The sequence below is a fragment of the Protopterus annectens genome, chromosome 15.part0 (genome assembly GCF_019279795.1).
Source record: "Protopterus annectens isolate FY-2018-M chromosome 15.part0, PAN1.0, whole genome shotgun sequence".
Classification (NCBI taxonomy): Eukaryota; Metazoa; Chordata; order Ceratodontiformes; family Protopteridae; genus Protopterus; species Protopterus annectens.
In genome coordinates this window covers 743359687-743377543 of record NC_056749.1, presented here as the reverse complement: position 1 = coordinate 743377543, position 17857 = coordinate 743359687, and the positions used below count along the sequence as shown (strand labels likewise).

The following is a 17857-nucleotide window of genomic DNA, read 5'->3' as shown; positions in this document are numbered from 1 at the left end:
GCATAGATTCGTTTCATTGTGGATTCTGGAGCCTACTCTCAGCAGCTTTGTGTGTATCCTGTTCTTCATTTTTTACAGCTGCAGAGGTTTCTGGTGCCTGGCCTTTTGTGTTTTTCTTAAATAAGAATTATGTCTAAATATATCTCTTGTGCACATCTTGATTCTAACTTAAACATAGTCTAACTAATCTTTTCCTCAACATGTCTTTTGCAGGGCTTGTGGATAAAAATTGTCAGTTTGGATATGTCTACTTACATGATAACTAAGAAACAAATAAACAAACAAATGTGTTTTCTTTAATACCAGTTTGATAATATAACAGATTATGCCATATTAGTATGGCAGTTTATTTAAGCTACATTGAATTATATTCCATTATTAATACATAAGAGGCTCTAAAAATGATATGTTTTGTGACATTCTTCCTGAGGAAGAGGAGTTTCTTGTTATTGTGCTTACACAGAGGCAACTCAAATCGTAATGAAACATTCTCATTGGTATTAAGTGAAATTGAGTTGATGTTGACTTATGGTGACTCTGTGGGCAGCTGTCCTGGACTGTGCTTTGTCTTCATTCAGATAAATGTTAAAGGCGCAGTCAAAACATTAAAATATGAGAACAACTGAATATCAGCCTGCAGCTTCATAATGACAACAGAAGAATTAATGTCTGTTCAAAAGAAACGTTGCTTCTCCACACCATTTTGGATCCATACTCAGACAAAATTTTCCAAAAGTCCAGTACATAAGACTGTTTAACTAATTTATTTATTTGTTTATCTATCTTTTTATTGTGTATATGGAAGGTAGTATCCTTCTTTAAATAATATTCCAAATTAAACTAGTTCATTGGGAATGGAAACATAATAGATATTTGACTTTCATGCAAGTTTGGTTTCTTTGCCTTGAAACAGCCATTTTCACTTAAACTTAGGTATCCACTATCCCTAAAATGTGTTACAATGAATTACCCAAGCCGAGATGCTTATGTTTTTCCATTTAGTTTATTGATCATGCTCAGATGTTCCACACCATGTTTGTAGCATAGTACTGCAATTTATTTTGAATTGCATGACTCAACAGAAGGAAGTTATGTTTCCTAATGATTGTAAATTTTGAATGTATGTTAGTACAGGGCCACAGTTAATCTGTCACTTAACCATGTACATTTTAATCAATTCCCCTGTTACTTTTTTGTATTTTTTCTTCAGGTCCTCCGGTCACAGTCGGAATGAGCATAAATATTGCCAGCATTGACCAGATATCTGAAGTAAACATGGTAAGTCACATAATGGCTAATAACCATTATCAATAATTTCAGCAGGCCATTAGACTTTGGTTTCTGCAGTGAGTTTCAAAGGATTGCTCTTAACAATGTAAAAGGTGTATTACGTTAATACTAAAACTGAATGGATGCAGTGAATATAAAATTGTGCTTTGGTTACCTATGTGAAAAAGTTATTTTGAAAGTTATCTTGTCCTTTTGTTTATACTGGTAGATAGATATATAGATATGTTTGTGTGTGTGTGTGTGTATATATATATATATATATATATATATATATATATATATATATATATATATATATATACATATATATATATATATATATATATATATATACATTTCTATCCATTTAATTTTGATTATTTGGTATGTTAAATATTTACTGTTAACAAGATCAGACTGATAGGTATGTAATTGCCTAGGCAAGCTTGTGATAAGTTTACATAACTGGAATGTTCTGTAAATGATTATGGACCTGTTTTGTAAAGGTGATGTTTTAATTCTGATCAATGATCGAGAAGTGTAAATGTTCATTTTTATTGCAATGCAGAGATGGTAAGCAGACATGTTTGTTTTGGTCATAGATATGAACAGTAAAGATCAACTGATGTATTTTTCTTATTAGTAAAAAGAGGCTATAATAAAGACATTTGGCAAAATATGTATTAGTGAAAAGGTACATCATATCCCAGCCTCTAAAGCTGATATTACTGAGGTAAAATTAGTATAATAAATGTACAATTTCCCTTGTTTATTAATGATCTCGTGGTTGTCAGTGGGCTCAGTTAATAGCAGTGAAATGAACATTTAAAAGGCATTCTCTATAGTCTGTGACAATGGGTAGGTACATGTGGTAGATATACAAATATGGACGATTCAGATGAGAAGCAAACTTTGAAGTGTCATTAGCTACTGATATATGAAGATACCCATAGCTTTAATTTTTTTTATAGTGGACATAACTGCTTTATAAAACTGTTTTATAGAAATAAATATTTGATAAAAAAGCATAACTAGTAGAAACACAGTAGGTGAATATCCACATCAAGGCTAATTTATGAACCTTATTTTTTTTTCATTGTCTGTGGGTCATTTATGGGTGAATATGTTTTGAACTGCAGTTGGCTTATGCCAAAATGGCAAAGATAATATACCAGTCCAATAGAGCAGTACTCAAAAGACAACACAGAGGAGCAACTTATCTTCTAAATGCATTTTATAATTCATTAGTGCTATAGAGTGCAAATAACTACAAGTCACACAGTCATAGCTTGGCATAGTTTGCCATCTACAGAAACACAAAAAACAAACTGATGAAAAACAGGAACCGATACTAAAACAAGACAACCTAAACACAAGCTCAAAAATATAAGATAGATTTAATATAAAGCGCTTTTCATCACTGTTGTACAATAACTTCTTCAGATCATAGTTTGCCATCTGAATGCGGCATTCATGAATAAAGAAAAACACTTTTAATTTTTTCATGTACCAGTATATATAGAGATAAACATATTATAATATAGATAATCTCTTTGGAGTTAGATTTTTGCCAATATTAGTCAGTTGTTTCATAAAACATATTAATACAGTCCAAGACTAATTTGAGTTATAGTTAGAGCAACACAAAGCTTTCTTCAGCTGTGTTAGAACCCTTAAATGTAATACCTAGCTATGGTAATACAAAACAACAACAAAATGTATTCATCCCCCTGAGGACATAGCCAACATAATAGCAGACAAATCCAGGTCTAACTTTACAACCCATAACTTTCCCCAGCTTATTAGCACACCTCCCCACCCCTCTGATTACCTCTGAGCAAGTCCTGAATGCTGTCTAAAGGTCACAAACAATGTGTCCTGATAATGTGACAGGATGTCTTATTGTCAGCATTAAACACTGTCTGATAAATGTGCTATTAAGCCTGTTCAACCTCTGCCTCTCCACTGGATTTATGTCAGAAGAATGGAGAGCTGAGGAAGTCATCCAACTCAACACTGAGGAGACTACACACCTATAAGCCTTGCTAGACTTATCCAAAAAGTGATGGAATGCATCATTGTGGAACTTATTAACAAGGACCTAGTCACAAGCCCTTGGGCCAAGCTAATCTGGGTTTGAGAAAGGCAGATCCAGCTTCCTGCACTTGGTGGACTTCTTCAAATGATGAATTAGTGGGTCACACAGTCTACCTGGACCTGGCCATGGCATCTGATATTATCCCACTTTCTGGCATTATCAGCAAGTTAATCAAAATGTAAACACATACATTACCTGTTGGATAGCAAAATGGCTACCAGAGCACAATCTATTAGTGTTTCTGACATGCACTCTTAGAATAGAGTAGCTACCAGCAGTGTCCTATAGACATCAGTTCTAGGACAACTTCTCTTTGGTCTTTATTTCTTTAATGACAAGGTGGACATCAACAGCCTATGGCTGTCCAGGTTTGCAGATGACTACAAACGTAGAGCAGTTATTACCTCTGCATTTCATTTCCAAATTCCTCAGGAAGGACTAGCATAGGACTAGGATTAGCATACTAGCATAAGTGGTGACTGGACCACAGACCAAAACTAAATGCCAATAAATGTTCCGCTGTGCCTTTTGGCAAAACTGGCCACCCATGAATCTACCTCATAGGAAATAACCCTTTAATAGCTGAATCAGCCATTAAAGACATTGGCAGTTTCACTGACAGAGATCTATCCTTTGATTACCATGTATCAACTACTGTTAGAAAATCCTTTTACCTTGCCAGAATAATTACCAGAGGTATTTCTTCCAGATCGGAGAAAGTTACCATTCCTTATACTCCTCCCTCATCCAGTCTGTAACAGATTATAATTGACCCCTTTGATATGCACCTGTCTAAGCATATGACCCAACGTGAGAGACTGCAGTGTTTCCTCACTAAGATAATCAAGGTCATGTGTTCCTTATGCTATCCAGACCATCCTAATGTGCTCTGTCTTTTCTATACCATACAGACTCTTGATAGGTAACCTGCGTCTAGACTTCAGGGCCCAGAAGGATCACCACATTAGAACTTTGACATATATATATATATATATATATATATATATATATATATATATATATATTTATATATATCTACTGCATTGCTGTATTCACATTACAGAATGTTAAACTGCATGTTGTTGATACCATGTGATTGATATCCTAAAACATCAAAAAACACAGAAATATCAAAAAACTATGTTTTTGCAAGGGTGAAGCCTCCCTGCACCCTCATACACCCTGCAAATTATTTATACCAACTCTGAGATTGCACTATAGTAGATAAAAGGAGAATTTCCTTGATCCCTTCTGTACCATAGGTTCATAGGTAGGTACTAGGCTATCGGCCCTGGGGCCTATACAAGCCCAGCCAAAAAGGTACCCTGGCTTTTGCCACCCAAGAAAATTATTTTCCTGTGCCACTGTCAAGCAGAGCCACAGAGGTGATCCCCGGGGTTAATTTCCTATTTCCCATCCAATCATCAAGATTTTTCTTGAAGAGTGCTAATGAGGAGCTTTGTTTGATATAGGTAGGTAGTTTATTCCAGAGTATGGGTAGTCTCTGGGACAGGAATCTATCCCTCCGGCATGTTCTGTTTATTGTGGTGACAAGGTTTAGGTCCCTAGAGCATGTAGCTCAGAGGGATTGGGATTTCTTTAAGTGGAGCATGTCCAACAGCTCTGGGTTTGACATAGCTTTGTATGTTAGGCAGAGATCACCTCTGAGTACGTGATATGCGATGGAGTAAAGCTGGAGTTTTTTTAGATGGTCTGCGTAGGGCACCTGTTTGAGGCCTGTAATCCTCTTTGTGAGGTATTTCTGTGGCCTTTCCAGTTGTTGTAGATGTCTTGCGAGGTACATACCAAAAGGGGGGTTACTCTATAATGGATCTAATGAGTGATGAGGAGAGGGGAACAATGACCTCTTTTTTTCTGGATAAGAAACCTTTTGGTGATGAGGTGTGCCACGTAGAAGGATTTCCAGACTACTGTGGCGATGTGATTATCAAAGGAGAGACTACTGTCCACCTGTGTCCCAAGGTCTCTTATCACACTTTCAGTGTTAAGTATACTACCACCTATGTTGTAGTTCATGGGTACAGAGTTTTTACCAAAGGGGATGACAATGCACTTTTTGGCATTGAGCTTGAGGCCATGGCTTTGACACCAGGCATCTGTCTCAGTGAGGCCCTTTTGTAGGATGTCCACATCGTTAGGAGTTTCGGTTATGGCTCCTAGTTTGCAGCCATCTGCGAACTTCATTAGCCAAAGACCTTCTACATTAGCCTGTACTTCAAAGAAGTAGATACCAAACAGGAGAGGACCCATGACTGAACCCTGTGGTACTCCACTTGTCAGTGGTCTGAAGTCGGATTTGGAGTCTGCTACTTTCACAGTGTGGGTTTTGTCAGTGAGCCAGTTGACAACCCATCTTATGATATAAGGATTTATACCTAGTTAGTGAGTTTATCTATAATTCCAGAGTGGAGGATGGTGTCGAAAGCCTTGGCAAGATCTAGATAGGCTGTGTGAACCACCTTACCCTTGTCTACGGCTTTGGTGACTGCTTCAAAGAAGTCTGTCAGGTTTAGGAGACATGATCTGCCTTTTTCCAACCTGAACTGGGTGGGGTCCAGAGTTTGGAGATTACCAATGTCTTTGTTTATAAGTTCCATGATGATATGTTCCATGGCCTAGAAGACCAGGCTTGTCAGGCTAATGGGGCGGTAGTTCCCAGGGTCCGTAGTGGTTCCCCCCTTGTGGAGTGGGATAACCGTCACTGTGTGCCATTCAGCAGGCACAAAGCCTGAGGTGAGGCTATGATTGAACATGGTACTTAGGTGGGGTGCCATTTCGTTCTGCAGTTCATGTAGAACGCAGCCTGGGATGTTGTCTGGTCCCATGAATGCTGTGTTCTTGGCTTTGGAAAGTGTGGTTTTTAGCTGTGCAGCCGTGATTACAGGAACTTTGCATTCTTCCGATATAGAGATGGGCTCTTTAGGGGGTGAAAGGGGGGTATAAGATTAGCACTGAACCTATCTGCCAGGATGTTGGCAATATCAGTTGGGTCTGTATATTTAGTGACATTGTGCTGTAACTCAGAGCAGATCTGAGTGTTGCCATTGAGATTCTTGACATAGCTATAGAATGCTTTGTGGTTGTCTTTAGAATCAGTGGCAGTTTTGTTTTCGTAACTAGCTTTGGAGGATTTTATCAGGGATTGCAGCTTCTAACTGAGGCTGACCAGGGAGCTCCTCCACTCATGGGATTTTACTCTCCTTTGCAACAATTTCTTCCTTCTGTTGTGCAGTTTGTTTATGGCAGGGGACCACCAGATTGTCTTCCTTTTTTTGGAGGATAGCGTCTTGGTTCTGTTTGGGATAGCATGATCCATGCACTCATGTAAGTGCTTATAAAGTGCAATTGTGTAGGATTCAGTAGTCATAACTGTATTGTCCATCTGCATGGGTGTCATGAAGTTCACCACTTCTGTCTTAAGAAGCATGAATTTGGCTTTGGAGAAATGTTTTACCATGGTTTCCTTAATGGGGGGTGGGGGCAGAATGTGGATATCTAGGGTAATTAGCTTATGGTCGGATCGGACCAATGAGGCATTGACTTCAGGTGTGGAACACCGGTCACTTATGTGGTAATGACTAGATCTAGGATATTGTTGCCCCTGGTGGGGGTGTGGATAAGTTGATCCAGGGCATTGGAGTTTATGAATTCCAGAAAGTGTTGAACAAAGGAGTTGGTACATGAGTAGCTTTCCCAGTTAATGGTGGGGTAGTTGAAATCACCCATTATTAGGGTGTTTGGTTGAACCCTAATAATTTCCAGTACATCAAGAAAAGAGGAGTGGGAATCCTGGGGCATGGTGGGTGATCTGTAGAAAGCTACAATTTGAATTGCAGTTTTGCCCAGAGTTAGTTGCACTTGGATAACCTCGGCTGCATTACACTGAGCAACTAGCCTGGAGGTGTGGATATCCTTAATGAATATGGACACACCTCTGCCTTTGGTGTTCCGGTCCAGGTTACATGGCCGAAAAGTGTGGTATGAGTTATAGCCTGGTAGTGCAGGGGTGCTCTCTGGAGCCTTGAACCAGGTCTCAGTCACTGCACAGATATCGATGTTCTCCATTTTAAGGAGTGCCTCGAGTGAGTGCATTTTGAGATTTCGACTTCTAGCTTTGAGTAGCATCACCCTTAGTTTTTGCTTGCCTGTTCCTGTTACAGTGGTAAATTTGTCATTTGAACCTTGCCTACAAAAGGCACTATAGGAGCGGCAAGAACCTTAGCCAGTATCCGGAATCCCAGGGGTGACAGGTGCAGGCCATCTCTGGCAAAGCATTGTGGTCTGTTGACCATGTCATCCCAGGCAGACGTATACTGGATCCCTTTAGAATGGCACCAGAAGCTTAGCCAATTGTTGAAGTCAATCATTTTGTCCTTGTACTTTGGCATCATTCTGGGTGATGGCAGAATGCTACTCAGGGCTAGGGTCATACCTGCCTGGGCTACAAGATCGGAGAGCTCTTCCATGTCTCTTTTCATGTAGTCCAGGGAGGTATGTCTCAGGTCATTTCCACCAACATGGACAAAGACAGAGTCATATTTGTACTTGTTGTGGAGTGACCTGAGTGCATGGGTTATGTGGCGGATCCTGGCACCCGACAGGCAGCTGACAGTAACCTTCTCCTTGTTTAGCCTGGTGAGTGGAACATCAGTGTGCCTGACTATAGAGTCACCTATGACTAGTGTGTTGGGTACGTTGTTTTGCCTTATTGGCTGTGGTTGAGTGGCACACTGAGTCTGCGGGCTATGTGTCATTTGGGTTGTGTTGGGGGGGTGGAGGTTGCTTGCATTTCTGCTTTGGAGGTCTCTGTTGCTTGAGCAGATTATTATTGAGAGCCTACGCAAATGTTTTTGTGTTTCTATGTGTGGATTTTGGTGGTGTAGATTTAGTGAAACTATGTGATGTGTGTGGTGTGGTGCAAGTGTTTACCTTCTCCTCTTGACTGTCAAGTTCAGTCTTGATTGGAGAGAGCTTTACCTCCAGTTTGGCTAGATAGGTGCATCTCTCACAGGTTGTAGTGTTGGGTGGGTAGGAGGAGAGGGTTGTCTGTGTAGATGAGTCAATTTCTACATTGCTCCAAGATGCCCAGATTCATCAGATAGACAGGAGAGAACACTGGGAGCTGACACTTGGACATGCCTGAATAAAAAACTATTTTCCTCTAGATAAGTGAGGAAAGTGAGTACAAGAGCTGTTTTTCTCTAAGCAAGTGAGGAAAGTAAGTACCAAAACTGTTTTCCTCTAGGTAATGAGGAAGGTTGAGTGCTGTAGTAATTAGTAGGTTATTTAGTGCTTACAAGTTCTGAACAAGTGCTGATCACGAATAAGCAAATTCAAGAGCTAAAACTAAGAATCTGTATCTGGACTAAACTAGTTACAGGAAAGGGGGGAAACAAGTGCAAATGCGGGCTTTTAAGTCAGAAAGTTGAGAGAGATGGAAAAACTGCCCAAATGGCCAGTAACTACAATTTCTGGGCCAGAACCACTCCTTATGTGGCAGATAGGTTACCTAGTGCTTACCACTCCCACTGAAAAGCTTGAAGGCTTCCCTCCAACACAGAAAGCTTGGGGGGGCTCAGAAGCTTACATACAGTCCTGGATACAGCAAATCTGAATCTGAACTACAATAGTTACAGGAAAGTATATATATATATATATATATATATATATATATATATATATATATATATATATATATATATATACAGAAAAGTAGCTAAAACAGCAATAAAAACAATTCAAATGCAGTGCAAGCTAACATACTTGAGTATGTAGCAATGTTAGACCAAACAGTTTAAAAAATGCAGTTAAATTAAAAATGACTAAAAACAAGTGCAGAAGGAGTCTATTAGGTAGAATGAGGTAAAGAGACTGGGGGGAGTGTCCCAGATCAAATCTACAGTGTGGGCGGGCAACTGCAAAAGCCTCCAAATTTAAAGAACAACACAGGAATAGGGAGGGTGGGTATGAGAAAACCAACACCTTCAGCAGAGATCTGAAAAACTATACAGTGAAGCAAACATAACAGTGCACAACTCTGAAGTCAGCCAGCAATGATATAAAGTTAGTCAAACAACAATTACCAGTACACAACTCTGAAGTGCCAGAAAAATATACTCAGCTCTGTATATCTCCAGATAGTTTGAAGAGCACTCTGTCAGGACACAACTCAAAACAAACAGTTTGATGTTTCATAAAGTCAATCATATGGCTTCAGCCATATAAAGTTCAACATTCTAAATCTGAATCATTGATAATCTGACTGGGACCCATATATATATATATGTATATATATATATATATATATATATATATATATATATATATATATATATATATATATATATATAGTCTACTTTATATCACCAAAAATGTTAAATCTTAAGTGCTCACATGAGCTAAAATGCAGATATTCGTTATTAATTTTTTTGGATCACAGTACAGTGGAGATCAGGATATTTGCCCTTTCCTCACTGTAGTGCAATCTCAGAGTTGGCATATGTATTTAGCGGGGGTGGGGGGGGGTTAGCCCCCTACAATAGTGATTTCGAGTACCTGCATATTCGCTCATGTAAGCGCTCGAGATTTTAAGTTTTTGGCTATATAATATAGACTATATATATATATATATATATATAGATATATATATAGATATAGATAGATATATAGATATACACACACACACACACACACACACACACACACACACACACACACACACACATATATATTAGTCCCTCTTTTCTGGAATAAACTTCCTTTAGCTGTAAGGCAATGTAGCTCCCTTAACCTCTTTCAACATAAAAAAATGGATGGGCAATCATGAATACTAAATATAAATTAGTCAGGCCTGTGGGTACCTATAGTTTGGGGTATTGTGGCTAGGCAGTTAATGGTCTTCTCGATCAACACCCTAGTGTTGACCTATGATCCTATGAAGGAGCAGTTAGTGTGCTACATGGTGTACATGATGAAATACTACACATAACTGTGTCAGCATAATCATAGAGGGAGAAGACAGAGCATGTCTGTGATTTGATGCTGTTACATAGATGGAAAGTCTCTTGTGATGACTTATTATTTAGAATGTGAACATTAACCTACCACCAAACTATGTTAACTTTTACAAATTGTCATAGTCATACTACATAAAAAGTATAAATATGGAAAAGACAAGTGGTTGTTTTAACAAATTTTTAAGACCAAAATATTGGCATGTGTTTATAATATACAGCAAACACATGCACATACAGACACACACACACACACACACACACACACACACACACACACACACACAAAGGTAGTTTAACAACAAAAGATCAATTCATTAAATTTAATTGAATGCACTTTCATCGAAATCACTTTCTGAGAATAATTTCCAAAGCCAATTTTTTTTTTTTAAGATCCCCAAATACAGTAGAAAACTTCAAATCCACCTTATTTAAATATACTGATAACATAGTAATACAACTATTGGGAAAGTTTAAACAACTTGTAAAAATAAAGGCAAAAAGACATTCTCACATCATGTTTACAGCACTGCTACAAAAATAATTATTTATTTATTTATGTATTTATGTATTTATTTATTTGTCTTTGTTGAATGGGAATGTATGACTGGGCAGAGCCCATTTTCAGCAGAGGCCTGGGATGAAAAGCACCGCCATAGTACATTTATATGAACATGTGAATTTCAAACAGTTCTTAGTAAAACAGTTACATTTCTCATGAAACAACAAAATTACATGACAGGTATATACTGTAAAATATTTACATCGACAATTATGTCTATAGAGTTATATAATAAATTAAGAAAGAAAATATACTTCTAACCATGAATTACAAAAAAATTGTGTTGAATTAACTGAAATGAACCTTAGTGGGATCATATACACATCCACTTTGTTTATGGTTTCCTATAATGCAGTAATATTTTTAAATGAGTTTGTTGGGATGCTTGGAATACATAGGATTGGTCTGTCTTAATTTGTAACATTGTACTTGTGATATACATGTTATGTAGTACACATTATGCCCACTGCAGACACTGGATAAGTGAATAAATCCTCAAAGCCATCGTTATCTGTATCTGGAATAGAGGGTATGGAATTTAGCACTGTGCAAATTACAGACACATAATGATAAAAGTTTGTTAAAAAATGTTTCATTATTATGGCTATTCCAGTGATGCAAGGCTACATTTATAGGTACTGGCCTAACTGTTTAAAATGGAACCACTTTTATTGTTACATTTGTCATTGTTAAGTATTCATGTTAAACATTACACCAGATGTTCTTTATGGCAATCATAGCCTTTCCTTAAAATCTGTTAATTATGTGAAAGAGTAAAGCACAATGCACAGTTTCAGTATCTGCAGGATGGGATGGGTTCCTTTTCTGAGTCACCTCTTTTTTCAGCATTATTTCTCTACACAAAAGTATGAGTGCAGTAATTCATATGTCCACAAAGCTAACTTTAGCAACAGACAGGATATTATATACATAGTTCATCTCCACCTTTTTTAAGGAATTCTCCCCTATAAATAATGGTATCATAGTGGGCTAAGATGTTACTTTGAGAAACAAACCTATAAATAATTTTTACTCCATCTCTTATCAATGTGTGCAGCTTGCAAATTACAGGAGATAAGAGTTCATCAAATTATCTGGAATGCTAGCATGTTGTAAAAGAAATGTGCAAAATATAATTTATGACCTCATCACAGCTGAAAAAGGGTAAATTTAAGTATTTCTGATTTTTGCATACAAGGCCAACAAACTGTTGTACTATACATTCAGAGCAAACTTATTGTTGTTTTCGTAACATCAATCCATGCAAATTTTTTGTCCTTTTACTTGAAGTTGTAATGGCAGTCCACAGTTTGTCCAGGAACCCTTTTTGCACTGAATACAAAAGATGCCATATTAACAAAAATGTGTCCTTATCCTACCACATAACACTCTGGTGACATTTAACTCATTCACTGTACTTTGTGTACCACATAACACCCTGGTCACATTTAACTCGTTCACTGAACTTTGTGTACCACATGATACCCACCCTGGTCATGTTTAAGTTGCTCACCACACTTGTGTACCACGTAACACCCTGGTCATGTTTAACTTGCTCACTACACTTTGTGTACCACATAACACCATGGTCACATTAAACTCAGTCACTGCACTTTGTGTACCACATAACACCCTGATCACATTTAACTTGCTCACTGCACTTTGTGTGTACCACATAACACCCTGGTCATGTTTAACTTGCTCACTGCACTTTGTGTACAACATAACACCCTGTCATGTTTAACTTGCTCACTATACTTTGTGTACCACATAACACCATGGTCACATTAAACTCAGTCACTGCACTTTGTGTACCACATAATACCCTGGTCACATTTAACTTGCTCACTGCACTTTGTGTACCACATAATACCCTGATCACATTTAACTTGCTCACTGCACTTTGTGTGTACCACATAACACCCTGTCATGTTTAACTTGCTCACTATACTTTGTGTACCACATAACACCATGGTCACATTAAACTCAGCCACTGCACTTTGTGTACTACATAATACCCTGCTCACATTAAATTTGCTCACTGCACTTTATGTACCACATAACACCTTGGTCACATATAACTTGCTCACTGCACTTTGTGTATGGCATTATTCAATAACCTTACATCTCATCCAAGAGGTTTCTTTTCAGTTTTTAAGGTCCTAAAGTATGGATCATAATCCAGACAATTAAATTCTCCTTTCATCTATGTTGAGTCCTGTTTTATTGAGAACTGTGCAAGAAGAATATCTAAATCTGTGAAATTCGGTCTACAATCTCAGATAAAAAATATACATTGAAGTTACAAATTCTCTCAGCTATTAAGGTTTCTCTCTAATGTTTTTACTCCCCAGCTGAGTCACAGCACTTGAAAGAGCCATCCCCTTAGTATTTCTTCAAGTATAAACATTTACCCATTACTTTGTGCATCATAACATGCAAACTAGTAAGATCCAAATACACAATTAAATCACTTACTTGTCTGTAATTAAGGTCATTGACTGTCAGATGGATCCTGATCCGGTAGGCAGTCTGTCATTCCTACCCTTCTTCATCATTCCAGTCCTTGTTGGCCTCCAACATGTCCACAGAGGTTCCAGCACTGTTCAACCTAGCATTGACGTTTACTGTCCCCACTGGCAATATCTGCTGACTTGTCTCTGTCTCTCTCGCTCTCTCTCTCTGTCTGTCTTTCCCTTGCTGTCTTTCCTGCACCTCAGAGATGGAAAACTTCCATAAAACACTCCTCCACACTTTATTGATAGGTTTTGTGAAAGAGATACATACTAATGTAATTTCTGCTTAGAATATCAGATGGGGAAACCCTGCAGTACCACTCACCAAACCACCTTCACTTATTTATACTGCCCATGATAAGCATTTGCTCATCTCCTTTCCCTGCACACCAATTCTTTTAGAAGCTGAGCAGTTTTCTTCATAAGCAGGGGTACACATAAGATTTTTGAAGCTACATGCCAACTTCTAGAATGTAGGTCCCCAACACCTAAGAGTATCCTAATCCCTACCTCAGATAATAAATGTTTCTGGACAGCACAGATTTCAAATAATGACAAAAAGAAGCTGACTTGTTTAAGCAAAAAAAAAGTGATGCATCTGACCTGATGTCAAAAAATAATGTTAATAAAATGCAACCATGGTAAATATGCCAGAACATTTTAAATGTTTGTTTAATGAACAAACTAAGTATTTTATTAAAGTGTGCACAGTGGAGTTTATGTTTATACTTGGCTACATATTTGACTGCAAGCTCTTTTGCCTGAGGTTTGAATGGAATGATTCTATCCATTTAAAAGAAAATGCATTTCTAAAAGTGTATTTCTTCATACTAAAGAAAAAAATGAATTTATTCAAGTGCTTGTCACAACAGATTATTGTAAAACTGTCCAATCTGACATGACAAGTAATAATATCAGAACATTAGCCCTCTCTGTACTGTTCCTCACAACAAACATCTGTATATTCTCCATTTTTATAGACTATCTTGCCTACAAACATTCAGTTATCTTGTCTGCAAGCACAGACTGAGAAACCTATCGAAGATATTAAGAAGATGAGAGAGACACCCACACACACACACACACACACACATCCCCATACACACACACACATGCGCACATGAATGCACATGGCACAAGAACATGGATGAGTGCGCACACAACCAGACCCAGCTCCACACAAAACACTTTTTCAACTTGGGGAATAAACCCCTTCAACCTGTATACTAAGGCTGCATTGTGTCCTCAAAGTTATTTGATCTACAGCTGAAACTTTGCAGAATGATCTTGCTTTAAAATAATAATACATAACAACATAGCCATTTCACACAAATAATTGCACTCATTTAACACTGCTAGGGGTATGATATTAACTGGATGAAATATGGATGTGTAATCACTTGCATGAATATTGTAGGATTGTGTCGCTGTGGTTTGTTTTCATTTATATAAATGTATGATTGTCTGTGTATTAAGTGATAGTTTAATAAAGATGTTTCTTGTTTAAAAAAGGCAGGAATTTAATAATTTATATAATATTACTTAGGTTATATGACATATAGCAATATATGTAAAGTATAATGTTTGTTATGTTAATATACTCTGATTACTTTTATATGAATGTAAATTTGCTTATGTCACAAGTGATAATTTAATAAAGGTGTTTAAAAATACTATAGCCTACAACTGAGTCAAAAAGATCAAAATATGCATTCTCCTGCACTTTTCATATGGGGAGCAGGTGTCCCCATACCTCTTAATTTGTGTCTAACAATTCTATAGTCTCATAACAGTGAGGAAAGGAAAATCTCCCCTTTAAAAGCACAGAGGTCACACACAAACAACACTCCCACAATGTCTCATACCTACTATAAAGTAAAACTTCAACCACTCCTGTTTCTGCAATTGCAAATGAATCAACTAGTCTTCCAACACATGTAGGGAAACTGTTTATGATGAGGCATTACATGCAATGGATAATTTACAGTTCTAGCAAAACTCTGAAATACAGAAGTGACTTTACTAAATAATTTATAAAATAGGTATGAGATACTTAATATGAAAATAGTCAGGAACAACTATCTTGGTATTCATTTATAGCTATTGGACATAAAGGAAATATGATTCAAATCACCCTGATAATGTACTTCCACCCTGATATTTGGTTGTCATCTAAAATTACATTATCCAAGTTCTGATTCCAAAGTCTGTGCTAATATTGTTGGGTAGCAATGGCTCTGTGAAGCCATTCCCAAACAATTTTCAAAACTTCTTAGCTACCCAGAACCTTTTTTTTTCTCCTGTACATGAAAATGTTGTACTCTTGACAGGAGCTTTCTTCCACTCTTTAAAATTTTCTTTTCAGTGCCTCAACTGCAACATTGGTCTACATGGCAAGAATTGGTTACCACCCTTTTACTTCTGTGGCATATCACAAAACTGTCTTCCATTTTGTTCAGTATCTTCACTTCTGGTTGAAACCCTTTTTCCAATGTTTATGTAGGAATGCAAAGGCATAAATCCTTGTATGGGTAAACAATAGGTAGAATGCACAAATTGCTTATAACCTTTGACCCCCACATATATAGCAGACAGCCATGTGGCCAAACATCATCACTGATGAGAGGATAAACATCATCATCGGTGAAGACAATCTTCATGCGTAATGGTATGGCCTCATATGAACACAGGGATTTTAGATTTTAGCCATTCTACACCAAACTTCCATGTACCATTTCCATCATGAAGCCATCAGCTTTAACCATCCTGGCCAATAAAGTAAAATTCCTGATAAGACCAAGAAATCAACACTTTCAATTACTCCTCCAGTTGCCATATTACCATGCCACCACAAAAGAGTGACAGGAAATCAACATCCCATAGTTGCAAATGAAACCGATGCTTTAATTCCATGCAGCTGCCATGTCCCACTTATAGGCTATGAGATACAAAAGAGACAAAGTACTCACTCAGAATGAGAAAACCATGGAAAAGCAATTGCTTCAAAAAAAACTTACAACTGTAGTTCCACACAACCCAAATCCACAACTGTTGTCTGACATAGCCATGAGAGGGACTGTAAAATTGAAAATCTGAAGAAATCTTCATTTAATGCCACTACACTCTATCCCCTCCAGGACTGCTCATCAACATTCCATTTCTAGTGTAACCCATAGCTGCTTCTGCTGTTATCACAGTGAAAGAGGACACAAAGTGAATCTGAGACTGACTCTGACAATATTTACAATTATAAAAAAGGAGTCACTGGTGTGATTAAGTAACACGTGCTCCTTAAATCCATAGCAGTCACAGACAACAATGTGCGTATATCTGTGCAATCTTATTATGACCAGTTTACCTGTTTGTTGTTATTGTTGATTCCCTTTTTCTGGTTTGTTGCACAAGTCCCATGGCTGAATGCTCACTTTGTTTAAAAACGATAAAGAATTTTTTTGCCACCATGCTTGTGAAACAGACAACAACCTAGTGATCTTCTGTTTAATTACCTGTCTGGGTTATCGTGTGTGTGTGTGTGTGTGTGTGTGCGTGTGTTTATATAGTAAACATAGCCTCCATGTGTCCCCTGGAGTTTTGCTTGGGTCAGTTGTTTTCTATCACATCCTAAGTAAAGGTAAAATGTTGATCCCATAAATTGTCTATAATTGTGCATGTGGCATACATGCATGCATGCGTGCATACATTTTGCATGTGTGTATTTGCCTGCTCATGTGCATGCCATATATATATATATATATGTATATATACACATACATAGTATATATATAGATATATATATATATATATATATATGCACATACATACTGTATATAAATATATATAGTGTTTGTGTGTGCATGTATGTATGTGTGTTTTTTCCTGCTTAAGATAATTATGTCCTTCTTACATTACTAGTCAATTGATGTCTGCCACCTTTTTAACTACAACAAGAACTCCCATCACTTCTTTCAAAATTCCCAGAACTGTTACCCCTAAGTCTAAAAAATGTTAAAAACCTGACAACACCAAAACTGTCATTCAGTACTTTGCTCTACATTAATTTTGGTCATGTTGCACTCTGTCGCATAAATTTTGCATCAGCAATATAAATCTTCTTTGCAAAACTAAGGAGAAAAGTACTTTACTAAGCCTGCCCTTCGTGTATATGTAGAGTTTCACCTTGCTTCAGTGCAACATGTTATTTGAGGCAATTTTTTAATCATTCCACAATTCAGATCAAGCCAGTGCATAAAAATGATTTCTCTGTTTCCAAAATGGCCCTTTTGATGCTATTTGGAATGAAACAAAGCAACGTGTTTCACAGATGTCTTTTTCACCAAGATAGTGATTTTCCAAGTATATAGAACTAAAATATATTCTC

The 17857-nt window shown here is 37.3% G+C and overlaps 1 protein-coding gene across 1 annotated transcript in view; it reads left to right on the top strand.

The window, feature by feature from the left end:
• LOC122790044 (gamma-aminobutyric acid receptor subunit beta-4) overlaps positions 1–17857 on the top strand; it is a 1529477-nt gene that overhangs the window by 454572 nt on the left and 1057048 nt on the right. The window contains exon 3 of the mRNA XM_044057608.1: positions 1211–1278. Coding sequence (XP_043913543.1) covers positions 1211–1278 — 68 coding nt within the window. The remainder of the gene's footprint in view (positions 1–1210; positions 1279–17857) is intronic.